The 15,686-nt window shown below is 38.9% G+C and overlaps 1 protein-coding gene across 4 annotated transcripts; it reads right to left on the bottom strand.

The window, feature by feature from the left end:
- Nucleotides 1-41: 41 nt before the first annotated feature.
- On the bottom strand, nt 42-15,276 carry clpxb (caseinolytic mitochondrial matrix peptidase chaperone subunit Xb). Of its 4 annotated transcripts, XM_036002811.1 has the most exons (16): nt 14,927-15,275; nt 14,710-14,717; nt 14,341-14,417; nt 13,265-13,425; nt 13,035-13,149; nt 11,330-11,484; nt 11,047-11,206; nt 9,544-9,585; nt 8,752-8,931; nt 8,449-8,613; nt 7,266-7,354; nt 4,714-4,878; nt 4,303-4,602; nt 3,669-3,761; nt 3,463-3,569; nt 42-1,519 (listed from the first exon to the last, which is right to left on the bottom strand). In XM_036002811.1, the coding sequence occupies exons 3-16, from the start codon at nt 14,393-14,395 to the stop codon at nt 1,429-1,431; spliced, it is 1,878 nt and encodes a 625-aa protein (XP_035858704.1). In that variant the 5' UTR covers nt 14,396-14,417; nt 14,710-14,717; nt 14,927-15,275; the 3' UTR covers nt 42-1,428. The 4 variants fall into 4 exon arrangements, with proteins under 4 accessions (XP_035858704.1, XP_031138829.1, XP_031138830.1 ...); XM_031282969.2 differs by lacking the exon at nt 14,710-14,717 and having other exon boundaries at nt 14,341-14,416; nt 14,897-15,275; XM_031282970.1 differs by lacking the exons at nt 14,710-14,717; nt 14,927-15,275 and adding an exon at nt 14,793-14,811 and having other exon boundaries at nt 14,341-14,416.
- Between the last annotated feature and the right edge of the window lie 410 nt (nt 15,277-15,686).

Raw genomic sequence — 15,686 nt, 5'->3', positions numbered from 1 at the left:
TTTGCAGACAAGTTTAAAGATAAAAAACGATTCAAATTCTGTACAGAGATTTACATTTTATTTATATATTTTAAACAATCACAATACATTTAAGATTCACAAACGTGGGGGGCTTACAGGTTCTGTAACAGACCTCTGAAAACAGAAAAGCAGTTTTTAAATTTAACTGAAAGAAAAGGAAACTTAAAAGCAAAGGAAGAACAGATCTAGTTTAATCTTATTTTATAGCACAAACAGCATTTTAAAGAGTATAGCAGCGTGGTTCAGTCAGAGAGCATTTAGGCTTGATTACAGACGTGTGTATTGAGATACCATTTAGTAACAGGATATTATATCACTACCGGTGAGGTTTAGTTTATAACGCTGGGGCACACAAAGAAAGTAAAAATAGGTATGTTGTGCTTAGGGGTGTCTGACAAAGCGGGTTGGGAGCGGCATCCAGCCTACTGTGAAAAAGATTCTGTCAAATTAGGATTTGAATCCGTACAATGAAGCTTGAATGTCAGATTTTAAAACAGGATTCATTCATGTACTCTAAGTTGGAGGATATCTACTACAAAACTTCAGAGGATACCTCATTAACACTTCAAAGTTACCTGGCGGACCTGCTAATCCTGCTCTGTCTTCTGATCCAGTTCTGTCATAAAGAGGTCTGGGAGAAACAGATACATTCCCTAAAGAGTGGGCTACAAGAGGAAGAAAAACACTGAAAAATAACCATTCTGGTTGTTTAAAAAGGTTACCATCATTTTTCACCTTCTCTGTTTAGTGTGCAGGTGCGTTACACTTCACAATGTGTTTTTGTGAACTTTAATTAGAGGTCATGTCATACAAACTGTTTATAAATGCAGCGTAGCTCAACAGTTACAGCCAAGTTTGACTGTGAACACCATTATCACAATGGTGGTAAAGAACATCAAAATAGTCATGTGCTCTTGGAATATTATGGCCTTATGATATCAGGCATCACTTGACATGGTCACATCTACACTTCCTCAGCTCCACTTCTTTTCAAGTGTCAGTAGGATCCCATAATATCCATTTGCTTCCCTTGCCAATACAGCCCATCACCACAAAAAAAGAGAAAACAAATAAACTAGCTACAAATAATTTCATGAATACAATTGCATTATCTTTATATAGATAAAAATGTTAACAATCCCCAGAGATTGAAATATTTTATAAAAGGTCCACCCTGTGAGTGCACCGCTAGAGAATTAACATCTGATGCACGGGACCAAAGGTTGTTACTCTCTTAACTTGTTCATTGAGAAAACACTCTTCAGTGGAAACCACCAGCCATCATTACCTCGACTATAGGGTCCACAGTTTGTCAGGGGCTAGAGTAAAACCCAGAGTTGTGATCCAGACGTTCATAGTGATCTAAAGATTTCAGAGACTGTCTTTGGGTGAAATTAGCGACATGGTTCAGTTGTTAGCAGCGTCCGCCTGCCGAGGCCAGTTCTCTTCCTCAATGCCCGAGTCGTATTCCTCTTCTGTAGACTCCTTGGCTGGAGCTCTGAAATTCAAATGGAAACTCCAGATTAGGTTTCAAACTACACAACATTGGAGACTGAGCTGGGGCCTGTTTCACAAAAGCAGAATATATAAATCCAGGATAACTGATAAAGCGAGGCTTGACCTAGTCTAATCTGTGCATCCTGGCTTGGTGCGTTTCACGAAGGCCAAGCCAGGCTGAGGAGGAGCGACTAGGTCGAGCCAGGCTGAAGTAATTCAGATAGATGCGCGTCCACGGCTTTCCTCAAAAGACCGCGAGGTCGATCACAGATTTACTGATGCCAAAATGGAGAATACGCATTGTACATACTTTATACAGAGTGAGCAGCAGCTTCTTGTGGAAGTATGATGATGTGAAACACATTTTTTTGTATAAAAAGAAAAGAAACACGGCCGCTGTAATGAAACAGTGAGAGAAAGCGTAGCAGACGATCACGGACCGACTGAATGCGTAGCCTAAATATATACATTTACTGACCACTGCTCTGAACTGAAACCGTCAATCAATCCATTCAAGGATTAGGTTACTAATCATTTGCACAAATGAACAGTTGTACTATTTGCCTTAAAAGTAAGCAGAAGATAATGTTACTCAGGAAATTTACCATGAAGATCAATTTTCTACAATGCTAGAGTATGATGCGTAAATATCTCTCTTTCACTCTGTTCCTCCCTCTCTCTCATGGGCTAAAATATAAATTTCCTAAGTCATATTAACTTCCACTGCTCGCTTTTAATGCTAAGTGTACAGCTGTTTGCTTTTGCAAATGACAAGGGACTCATTGAATGGTTTCAGTTAAGAGCAGTAGTTCATAAATGTATATTTTTAGACTATCATTCAGTCGGTGCGCTATTATCTGCCACGCTTTTTCTCGCGTTTTTTTTTATAGAGGACGAGTTTCTTCTCTACATATTATATGCCTTGCTCCCTTGTGGACATAGAAAATAAAGACACTGAAGAAATTGGACTCTAAAATCTAGAAACTATAAAGATAATTAAGTGATAATCCCATGCACACTGTAAACATGAATGGAACAGAGTATATTCATCAGTTATTTCCCCCCCCCAGCAAAACATAAGGTCAAAAACCATTGGGGTGTCCTCTCCACTGTTGTTACATGAATGTACAGTAGCCTACATCACTAGATAGTTACTGGTCCAGTGAACTAAGACTATAATTTGGGAGGATTGTACAATTAGGATATGTTCTTTAAATTGTACAATCCTCCCAAATTATAGTCCCAGTTTACTGGACAACACAATTTGTGTGCTAAGAATGCCAAATACCATGCACATGGAAGTGGAGCATGATCCTTATTGTTAAAGAATCAAAACAAATGTATCAACTAAAATAATTCAAGGTGCATTAGTCAACTATAGAAATGTACAGCATTGTATGTGTTGCCCTTAGTAACAGACTTCATTTAAAACACATTTGAAATGTTATCAGCCTTTTCTAATTATCTCAACAACTGCAGTAATATATTCATCAAACTTCTAACAACAATATGAACAGCAGTCTGCATACAGAAATATAACAGTAACAATGACTGTCACATGAATAATTATTAAAAACAATTATGGTCACAACTTTAAATAATAACTGTACTTAAATGAACAGCAATATGCACCTGTTGTATTTTAATCCAGGCTGATAACAATAGGGTAAAACCACTGCTGGGTGATCAGAAAAGGCTCCAGGATTAATAAATCCTGGCCGTTAGCCTGGTCGGGAGCAGGCTAGCTGCACAGAATAAATCTCCATGGTGATTTATGTGCCTCCACTTTCGTGAAACCGAGTCAAGGCTTAAATCATCCAGGATAACTGATAAATCCCGGCTTAATCCCTTATCTTGGTTTTGTGAAACAGGCCCCTGGTCTGAAGGAATCTGATCTCCAACATGACACATGTAGCCATGTCCTGTGAGCGGAGAGATACTGACCTGATATATCTGGGTTGTGATTTTCCTAGGACAATGTCTTTGTTCAGCTCAACAGCCATGATGTCAGAGTGTGGCACCTCAAACATGGGCTCTAGAAGGAGCTTTTCCTATTTAAAACGAGGACATGTTTAATTCTTGTGTTTCATCAACATTACAAAAAAATTAAGTTTGATACCCTTGGCAAAAGAAAAAAATAAATCACATACCATTATGGATCTGAGCCCACGAGCTCCAGTTTTTCTCTCCAGGGCCATCCTGGCTATGGCCCTCAAGGCATCCGGAGTCACATTGAGTTCACACTGAAACAAAAACATTACAGATTAATTTCAATTCTAAATATCCAGTCGTTCAGGTATAAACAAATAGACACCTCTTGTTAGATTCATTCCTAACATTTCTTTTCCTGTAGATCTGATAGAAAAAGGGGCTGCCTTTCAAGTACCAGTGAGACAATAAACTATGTACCAGCACAAATACTGTATATATATTTCACATTACAAAGTAATCTACCCAGAATGTGCATTTGCAGGTATTTGACTAGATGACGCTGCATTGAAGCCCCCTTCTTGGAACCCTCACTGAGGTAAAGCAGTGGTCTCATTCAAATGAAGGAAAATGGTAAAGTGAGGTCCAAATTACCTGAAGGTGTATAAAGGATGGACGCCTGGGTAATACTTTAGAATATAAATATATACACCAACCCTGGTATACTGGTCTGGTCTACAAGTTTTCATTATGTCCCAAATGAATAAATGGGGCAGTGTTTGTTCAACACAGTGCTGTCGCCTGTCTGAACCTGGCTAAACACTACTGTAGTACCCACTATATCAGAGCCCTTACTTTGTCCATGCTGAACAGAGCCTGGTACTGGGGCACCACAGCATTGCGTGGTTCAGTCAAGATTCGGACTAGCGTTTCTTCATCCAGGCTGTGCAGAGGAACGACCACAGGAAGTCGACCAACAAACTCTGGGATCATTCCAAACTCAATCAGGTCCCTGGCCTCAACGTGCTTCAGCAGTCTGTCCTTCTCCTCAATCTCTGCCACAGTGTCCGTCTCACCGCTGGTGTTGGCCAGGTCTGCAGCAGCCGCTGCACGGCGCCCTTTCCCCAGGTTGGAGGGAGTTCCAAAACCCAAATACTAAAGAGTTGTCAAATGAGGATCAAGTTAAAAAGGCAGAAAAGATGACAAACAGGAGCTTTGGCTAAATGTCTGCTGACAGTCGGTACATATGAGCAGTGTTAAATTTACCTTTTCATTCTTTCTTCTGCTGATGATTCTGTCGAGTCCGTTGAAGGCACCGGACGCAACAAACAGAATGTTTGTTGTGTCTACCTGCAGCGTTTCTCCTCTCAGTTTCCTGGAGTTTTTCTCAGGAACATTGACGACTGTGCCCTCCAAGAGTTTAAGCAAGCCCTGACAGAGGGAAAGGAAAAAATGTCCATAACACAAGTTTAGGTCAACTAATATAAGACAGAGGGCCGGCCCGTGGCATAAGGCAATATAGGCAAACGGCCCAAATGAGTGAGGAATAGTTAAAAGATAATAAAATAAAACATAAGGAAAATGTGTTCAACTATTATTTAATATTTTTATATAATACCGTTTTCATGCTATTATTTAGTAATTTTACAAAAGAAGCCAAGAAAACAGAATTAAACCACCTATTTAAAAAGGACCTATTTTCTTGGTTGTCCCCGGCATAACAACCCTGCTGCTCGTTACCTGTGCTCATTATGGGGGAAGAGGGCAGGCGAGTTATCAGAAATGAGTGACACGGACCGTAATTAATATCTGGTTCATAAACCAGCTCTGTCAAAAAAAAGGCCGCGATCTCTCAGGAATCCAGGGTCGAATAAGAAGTAAAGAGGAGGAGGAAAAACGTGAAAAAGACAGAGGTAATGTGCTGAATCAGTTGCAGTCATCTGCTAACGTTATGGATGGGTGATAGTTGTGTCCATGTTTCCTTATTTAGCCAACTGAGGACCTGTTTACACAAATATGCTCACGGGTGAAAATGTAAAAATATTTTATCATATGTGCCTTTCGTTTAGACGGTTACGGCGTTTTTGGGGTTTAAAAAAAAACACAAAAAAGTGAAACCACCCTCCAGAGTGAAAATCTTAAAAATGCTCCACCCGTCTAAAGGGTAAAAACGCACTGTGCGAGTGTGTGTGCGTGTGTGTGTGTGTGTGTGTGTGTGTGTGTGTGTGTGTGTGTGTGTCGCGTGTGTGTGTGTGTGTTGCGTGTGTGTTGCATGTGTGAGTGTGCCGTGTGTGCGCTGCATGTGTGTGTGCCATGTGCAGCATGTGTGTGTGTGTCGCATGTGTGCATTGTTTGGAGCAATAACTCCACCTCCTCGTCTGTCCAGACAAAATTGCCAGCTGTTCGCTTCGCGCTACCAGGGAGAGAAGTAGAAGGAAGGTTCTACGCAGGCGCGCAGACTTGGTGGTGTTGTGTGGCAGTGCTTCACACTACCACCTAGTGTGCATACTACATCGAATTTCACACATTTTTGCGTCACCATATGCACGCAGATTTCCCCCCCAAAACGCTCGTCTAAACGCGGAATAAAAAGTGAGAACGCAGCGCCACTTTTGCGTTTTCTCTTCAGATCGTTTCCGTCTAAACATAGCCTAATAGCTAGAGTTAACATAATGTTAAGTTACTGCCGGTGTGAAGTGTGTTGTGACATAAGTCCTAAGTTTTTATTTTTGGTGAGATCTTTGTGTACTTAGTTAGCTTATGTAACGGTCGGGCTCATTGTTTCTTTTTTTTACGTTTCTTCATTCAGATCCATTTGCGATCCGTTCCATTCTGAATAAACAAACAGCGCAGTTTACAGGCTTTGTCCTTGTTGTATTATTCTAAACAGATTTCTGCAGTTCAAACAACTCTGAATTGTAGTTGAGAACGTCAGCTATAACGGCCCACGTATTAAAAAAGTGTCGGGTTTAAATCGGCTCGGCCTCATAATTACAGTTAATGTGTCGGGCCGGGCCGGTCTCGGACGCAACGTGCTCGGGCAGGTTCGGGCTTGATTTTTTGGGCCGATCTAAGCTCTAATGCAAGAAGTGCTGACAAAATAGATATTTGTGCATGGTGCAGGTAAATTTAGGGTTATAAGGCTCAGGAAAATGTTTAGGCTAAGCTGAAAAACTATGCTGTTTATGTACTGCTCTGAAGAGAAAATATAACATACTATTTCTGGAATTAAGCTTTTTCAGTATGTTTTTATCAGTACTTTCTAACTACTATGAAACAGCATGTTGACAATATCAAATATTAATTTGAATGAACCCAGTACATTGTAAATGCAACATTGTAAAAAAGGGGCTTGGTTTCTATCCAATGAGTTATTTAAGTTTGTTCATGCTGATTCTTCAGTCTGTCAGCACTAAAGAGTTTGGTTTGTGTACTCTTCTTTTTCTGAGGAATAGTCATGACAACTATTTCTGTAGTTAAACAAAACTATCTTGAGCAGATTTAGCAGTTTTTCTAGCTAAATATTTAAATTATAATGGTATAAACTGATCCCTAATATTTCTGCTGTTTAGAATGTTATAAGCTGTAATACTGCTTAGGTAATTATTAACTGGGTTTCATAGCAGCTGTTGTATTTACACTATATTGTAAAATAACTCATCCTTTCTTTACAGATGCACTTTAAAAAAAAACAAGAGGAAACCAGTGAAAGTAAATAATAAATCTGCTGCGTATTTCTAAGATGTATTCTGAGATTAGTGTCTATCAAACAAACTGCATTGAAGTTTTATTTAGTGCAACTCAGGTTGAATACTGACCTGCTGGACTCCCTCTCCTCCTACATCTCTCAGCTGATGGATTCCAGGCACACTGCCAATCTTATCAACCTCGTCCAGAAACACAATACCTGCACATGAAAAACAAAGTTGGAGCCAAGACGGCCTAAATTTCACTTCTCGCAATTACATGAGACAGTCCCCGTCTCTAATAAACTGTTATCGTTTACTTCACTTCATCTTACACTACACATCATTCACTTTTAATCATGTTAAAAAAGTCTAATGTGAGGAAACACTCCTGAGTCTCAACAGCTGCAGGGTAGTGGAAAAATCACCCTTGTAAAAATGACACTGATGTTTACTTTTGTTAATCCCAGTTTGTTTTTTTTAACTTCTTCCTGCTTCTTTCCTCTTCCTGCTAACATGTCCAACTAGATCAAGCCAATTACACATTCCTTACCCATGGAGGGAATGGAAATTTGAAATGTGATATAAATGTGCACATTTAAACAGGTTGTAGCTGAATAATGCAGTAATTGTTAAACAAAGTAAACAAAACAAATTACATTTTTACATGGGTAAAGTAGTAAGATTGTTATGGCATTGTTTTATAGAGTTTATATTACATCAGTCACAACTTTACATTTTGTTGTTGGCAAAATGATCTTGGTATATATGTGTGAATGATGTAAATATAGCTCCGTCATTTATAACGTATAACAGGGTGATAATAAATAATCAACTGTTTGCTGCTATCAAACAGGTTGTCCTACTGTCTTAGTGTATGTTTACTAATGGTGGAAAGAGGCCTTTTTGTCACTGTGTCATGATGTTCATATGACTAAAGTTAGTTTGTGGCTGGTCTTAAACTCTGGGTTTGTGCTTCATATTTACATATACCTTTTTATGTTTTCTGTCAGCTATATATTTTTAATACTTCCAACAAAATCAACTGTACACCAATTTTACTGATTTCAAAATGCCCATAAAAATGTGAGAAAACATTACTCAAATCTTCAAAGCCCTATCAGATGTGATTTGTCTATCTTTGATTAAAAATAATTTAAAAAAAAATGGTATGGTGAAGGACAGAACAGAGTAAATGTTTTGTGTTATTCACAGTTGCTGCAACTTGTTTTGATTCTTGTGTTAAACAAAAAAAAAACATATGGTATGATTTTTAGCATGGGAAACTACACCCAAAGTTAGTCCCTCTGCCCACCTTGCTGTGCTTTCTCCACTGAGTAGTTGGCATCTTGCAGCAGTTTGGCAATAACTGACTCGATGTCTTCTCCCACGTATCCAGCTTGAGTTAGCGTGGTGCAATCGCATATTGCAAAGGGAACATCCAGACAACGTGCCAGTGTCTGTGCCAACAATGTTTTTCCTGTGAAAAATTATAGTTTGGCCAGACAAATTAAATTGATTTTGAATTTACAAATAAACTGCATATTTAGTGTAAATCCTAATGATCTGAGTGTTACTGTGCAATATTACAATTTAGGACAATGTTGACAACACAAACCTGAGCCAGTTGGACCTAGTAGTATGATGTTGCTCTTCTCCAGTTTAATTTCAGTGTGTGTGGAGTCCAGGACCTCCCCGCCCCTCTTCTCCTGAGGTGCCTGCTGGCTCGCCTGTTGCTGCATGGACGATGCCCCCAGAGCATTTCCATGAGGACTGATCCCCGCAATCTGCAGCAGTTCTGCAACAATAAGCAAAGCCACAGGGGTAAGCTTTGTGACTGAAAAGTAAGAACTTCTCTAGGAATTGTATATAAAACAGACCATTCATTGATAGTGTATGTGTCAAACTGTGCATAGAAACATTTCCATGTGCAGGCTAAAAATATGCGTGCCCTAGTCTGTGCCAGTGTGGAGTTACTGAGTGAGGTGAGCTGGACTGAAAAAAGCCAAAGTACAGATGTGAATGTGGGTTACTGCGTTACCTTATCTTATTGTCCGCATTAAGCATACAGAAATCTTGTTGCTTCTGTTTCTGTAGCTAATTTGTAGACACTGTAAATCGGTAGTCACTAGTCTAATAACTGGAGCTGTATTTCCTCAAATAATATAAACTGCATCATCTGGTGTACTGATTAATCATTGTATAATCTAATTATTTAGGTTGAGCATGACTATAAGCACATTAATAGAAATATCTACCTGGAAATCGCAGAACAAAGCTCTAACTGAGGAGTCAGAGGTCTGTACATTTTGGCATTTGTGCAACTCATGAAAGAAAATGTTGTTTTAGTGTTATGACTTTTTAAAGTGGCCTCTGATAAAGATAACAGTGAGGAGGACTAATCACTTACTTGTGAACCTGTACTCATCCTCTCGTCTTCTCATCTCTAGCTCTACAGGGAGAGGATGAAAGTACTCAAATTAAGATTATCATTAATCATTACCATTATGACATTATGACTACAGTCCTGCAAAATCATTCATACAGTTGTGTGATAATTATTGTATTGAACAAATGCCAAATAATGCTGATACTATGATTTAAGACAAGTTATAATTAAAGGCCACAGCTGCAACCTCTTATCAATTATTTGTTTAGATTTTATGAGTAAATGGCTCTTGATTAGGCAACATCTTAACGTGTAAAAGAAATCTTATTGCTTTAATGTGACAACTTGAACAACTGCAACTGATTTGTTTCAGCACTTGCATGTCAACAAATTGTTCCTGCTAAAGATTACTACTGTAATCTTGCATGATTGCATCTCCTATGGGTTTACTTTATCAGGAGCTTAAATGAAACAGCCTGTTTTGGTTTTCTTGAAATAGTGTGATCAATCCCAGAAACAAATTCAGAACCCAAACGGTAGCATTTAACTCTTCAGTTTTAAATTACAGGTCCTGCTACATGCCATTCTCCCTCACACTCTCCCATATTTCCCGTCTGTCTCTGCTCTCGGCCTGGTATAGAATGACAACAAAAATGGGGCCCAACAGTAGGTCAAAGCTCAGCAATGTAGGAGTAAAATAGCTTTTGTCCAAACACAGAAGATACAGAGGGCCTTTTGTCAAAGTCAATTGATTGGCAAAATAACAATATTTTCTTTACCTTGGGAGCTTTTAATCTTAGACAAGAAAATAGTTTAGAGTCTTTCAAAACTTCCATTTGCTTTTTTATGGACTACAGTATTTACAGACTACAGTGATGGTCAGGTTTACAGGTGGAAAAGCAACAGTAAATTGATTATGCAAGTAAATGCAGTGGAAACCTGATTAATACATGTGGATTATGTACATAATGGTTTAAATAAGGGATGTCCAGATCCGATCACGTGATCAGAAATCGGGCCCGATCACGTGGTTTCAGACTCAATCGGAAGTTACCTCCCGATCTAGATAGATAGATAGATAGATAGATAGATAGATAGATATTTTCTTATTATTTTTTAACACATCTATAGTTATGCGGTGGCACAGAGTTAGACCCTTTTGACTCCACACAGAAACAGCAACGCGTGCAGCATGACATCACTTTGTTGCAGAGACGCTATTGGTTAAATGCCGGCAAAGTAGAACACGGAAGCAGCTTGAAGCAGAAAGCGCGAGTATGTCTGCGGTCTGGAGGTATTATAAAATTTAAATATTATAGAAGTATCGGATCGGGACTCGGTATCGGTAGGTACCCAAAATCAAATGACTCGGACTCAAGGGCAAAAAAACCTGATCGGGACATCCCTAGTTTAAATTAATCTAAAAAAGCATACCAAAGACAGAGTTGTCTAATGTAAAACTGAAGGAGTTACACCAATAAGCAGCAGAATAAAGCAATATCTATAGACAACAGTAATACTGACCACGAGGTGTTAGAGACGGCTGTTTTTCCACCTCCACCTGCTGTCGACTGCCAGCAGGGATGTTGTTATAGATGCGCTTGTAGTGATTGTACACAGCAACTGCTAACACCTTTTTTGCATAAGACTGGCCAACAACGTACTTGTCGAGGTAAGCATATATCTGGGGGAAAAAGAAGTTTACATTTCATAACAGTATAACAGACTGACTAATACAACAAAATATGTTCAACTTAAATGAGAGTCCTTTAAAAGCATATTTTCTCTTCCTGCTTCAATTTCTCACCTTCTTGGGGGGAGGGGGAGGTTTCTGTGCAAAAGCCAGTTTCACTGCCTCCGCAGCAGATTCTGGCTCTTTGTTTAGTCCCTTCTTAGAGTCCGTTTCAGACAGAACCACGAAAAAGTGATGGCATTTCTCACATTTGACAAACCGTGTTGATGCTACAAAAGAACAACATACAACACATTTAATACTAAAACATTTCCCAACCTGGTTGAAAGACACGTTTGAGACAGTTACAGTTTAACAATGTTTCAAGGTTGCATGTCATTAAGCTGACTGACAATCAAACCAAAAATAACTCAGTTTAGAATGAAAGGTTTGCTCATTGTGCTGAAATGGAATATTTGGCCAAAACTGGTCTGCTGCTGGCCATGACCTACAGGGAAACCTGCTGCTTAATCTACATGATGCAACAGGATAAATGTCTGGTACACATATTGCCCAGCATTACCTCACATAGTACATTTGTTTTTTATTTCTCTCTTTACAATGCACTTCAATGTGACATCTAGAAGCTGAATTGTCACTGCTAGAGGACACTTGGTTACTGTCAGATGACAACACATTGCTGCTTGTATGCATCATGGAGGTGAAAAACAACTAGAGCCAAACCGGAGATTGTTTGTGCATTAGCAGACGGACACAATGGATTGTAATTTCACTATCTACTAATGTTCTGCTTAGTCTGTGAGTTTTCTGTATTATTCAGTTTCAATTCTATGTAAAAATGTACATTTTAGATTAAAGTATTAAACCAATATCAACCTTGGCTCTGTGGGCTACAAGAGAACATGATGGATATTACAATAAACAGCATATGAACGGTACACCACAAACCTCTTAACTTGTTAAGTTTATTCCAGAGACAATGTAAAAGCAAGTAAGCATTAAAAAAAAAAAAAGGGAAGTTAAAATGAAAACGGTGGAGGGTGATTTTATTTCCAATGAGGGTGGACACTTGTGTGACTCATGGTGAGCAGTCCAGTCACTGACACAAACTTTACAATGTCAGACAGTTTCAGAAGTTAGAAAAGAAACCAGTGCAGGAACAGTGCATCTGATTGTTTAAGAGGTTTTGTTTACAACATCTAACAATCAAACACTTCTAAGCAGCATCTTATAAACTCAGTTGATGACAACAAGGAAACCAATCCCTCAGCGTTTACTTGCAGGTCTTTGACAAACAGTGGCAGGAAATTGCTTTTTGTGGTTGTTTGTAGTGTAAAATGTTATTTCAGTTATTTTAGTCCACCAATACAGTCTGTACCACAAAAAAAATTTAAGTTGGTTTAATGCTTTGTTAAAATAACAAAAAAAAAAAAAAAAAAAAAACACATTTCAACACAGAATTAGGGATAAAAATGAGAATTTGCTGAGGTACGTTGCTGTACTTTAGGGCTATGTTTTTTTGTCCTCCTCATCCATGTTACGTGGTATTAAACAACGTTAACCATATTTCTTCTAGCACTAACAATGCCGAGTATTCACTGTATAATGCCATGTTACATATTCTGGAGACAGAATCTCTCTTGTAACCTTTCCTATACATTTGATTTTCTTCTTTTAGTGTGCACTTTTGTGTTAAAACTTAAAACATCTGTGACAGACATATTCCTTTACACCTACTCCTCTTAAACTTTGCACCTAAAATGCACATCAGATCATATGCCTTGGTAAGTGGTAGTTGAATATTAAGAAGTTTACTCACATACAAAGGTCTCTACATGGGTGCAGGGATCTCCACATTTAGGGCAGCGTAGCTGGCTTCCCCCCTTGCCTGATCCTCCGGAGCCAGAGAGTCTCTTCCCCTCACTGAGGTTTTTCTGTGTAAATACGACGGCGTCAGCACATATCAGATTACTACCATCTCCTCTATTTACAGAGTAGTACTAGTATCATAGAAGAGAGCTATAAATGAGATTTATCCTCAGAGATTACCTTTCCACCATCACTTCCACTGTCCTTTGTTGTCCCATCCTTAGCGGCATAGCAGACAGCAGTCTCTGAAAACGACCTCACTCGTACCTGGGGAGGTAAATGAGTTTCCCGAGACCCTTGACGACTCAGAGAAAATAACTGGATCCGGGAGCAGGACAATCCTGTAACAACAAAATCCCTTTTGATTCCTAACAACATTGTGGTTTGTGAACATACATTTTAAATGAATTACAATGATCATGTTATTTTAAATTATTCTGAATACCTATACAACATACATTACCCTGAATAATAATTAGGCAACAAGTAAATAGCAAAATAATAACAATTCCAAAAAAGTTGATTAAGCCATTGGTCAATTAATAGAAAATGTATCTGCACATATTTTAATATTCGATTAATCATTTCATAAATTTTTGAAGCAAAAATACCAAACATTTTCTGCAGCTTCTCTAATGTGATCATTTGCCTATTTTATTTGTCATATATGATAGAAAATGGAATATCTTTGGGCTGTGGACTGGTAGGACAAAATGAGATGTCACCTTGGGCTCTGATGAACTGTGATGGCCATTTATCACAATTTTGTTACACTTAAAATACTAATACATTGATCTGTTAATCAGGGGGAAAATGTGCACATTAATTGATAATGAAAATAATTGTTAGCGTCCATTGTTAAAGTCCATAGTATTTATATGTGCTCTAGCTGTTTGTGTGTTTTTGTCATTATGCAAGTGTGAAGGTCTCTGGTTGATGTAACAAATTAGCTTAGCTATTGCTACATAACACTATGCTTGCACTATGTTTGCTTTATGTGGTATTACTCTAGAAGCCAAGTCACAGCTGTACAACTCTAGGACAGGCTGGGCGATGTACCAACTACAGCTTTCCTACACCTAACGTTAACGTTACTGAACAATTTCAGTGACTTTTCCACCTGCTGTTGACATTACGTGACTGACTGTAACAGCGGTCTGCGTTAGCTGCAGACCTAGCTACTTCACAAACAAGTAGCACAATGTCATGCAGCTTTAGCAAGGGGTGTAACGTTAACGTTACTTGCCCATTCTTACCTCTGTGGGCAGTGTTTAGGAACAACCTGGCAGCCGAAGTGCATGGACAGGACATAACTTCCTTTGGCTCAAAATCCTGAAAATAAGCATAAAGTTAACACAGTGTACTGAGGACAGAGTGAGTGGCTGACAGAAAGCAGTAGCAACAGAAGAGGCCGTTTAGCGTTAAAACATGTCATAACTTCAACGTCACTGTTAGCATTAGCAAAGCCGGTCATTTACTAGCGAATGTGTCCGCCAGTGCTGCCTACTACTGTAGAAATCAATCTTCTTAAACCACCTGAAATGTATTAATTGATTTGGCTATCATGGCTGACCTAATTACCTCCTGCTATCTAACGATAGTTACTAAAGGGCAAAATAAACAATGTTAGCTACTTAAACTAGGCCCAAGCCAGAGCTACCTGAACACCTCTGGCTGGACAGACAGTGGTTAATCTGAGTGGCTTTACCCTTTAACAAATAAGTAGCGTTAGCTAGATAGCTGCGCACATTCTAACATTAGCTAGCTACACGAGCAACATGTAACGTTAACTAGCTTGCTAGTTTTACTCACAGGGCACGATGATGAAACCAGTCGCGTAACGTTACTGACACAGCCCCTTCGGAAGAAAAACAATTATGCAAAGTCACTGCAGCAGCTTTCGCTCTCTTGTTTAAGTTTGACAGGTCAGTGTGTCGTACTAATGTCACAGTGCCTACAGTGGTAGCTAACTTATGCGTTGGCTCCTCTAGGCCGCTATTTCCCTGGTGGGACACGACCCAAAGTTATGTAACGTTAATGTTAACGCTGTTATGAACTACGGTTAACCAGCTAGCTGCTAGCTAGCCTTCTCTATGGGTACAGTAGCCATAGATATATAGCTATCAGAAGTGGTTTAATGTGTAAACGGTGTAAGCAATATGGCGGCTTCGCTTATGTCTATGTAGTTAACACCCATCCAGATTTTATGAGATCTAGCTAGTAACGTTCATCCAAAAAAGGCGTAAACAGGGATGACTGCTGGTGCGTTCATATGATCCTCGTAATGTGCAGACTCATTCCTTGTGTTTGGGTAATCCAATATACAGTCTATGGGTAATCCTCGTAAATGTGTATTCAAGATAACTGCATTTTGAGGCCGTAAAAATAAACAATTCTGTGCCCGATTCGCTCATGGTGGTTTATAATTAACTATATATATTTAAAAAAACAACATTCCAGACATGCTAGTAAGCTCTAGTTACCCAACCAACTATAATGTACTGGAGTAGGAGATGCCTATCATTACTGCCAACCACATTTGTCTACATCACATATAAACAATTCACAGAGATATCACAAGAAATAACTGAAAAGTCTCAGA

This window comes from Sander lucioperca, chromosome 7 (assembly GCF_008315115.2).
Source record: "Sander lucioperca isolate FBNREF2018 chromosome 7, SLUC_FBN_1.2, whole genome shotgun sequence".
NCBI classification, from domain to species: domain Eukaryota; kingdom Metazoa; phylum Chordata; class Actinopteri; order Perciformes; family Percidae; genus Sander; species Sander lucioperca.
Note: the sequence above shows the minus strand (reverse complement) of the source record. Positions and strands in the feature narration are given on the sequence as shown.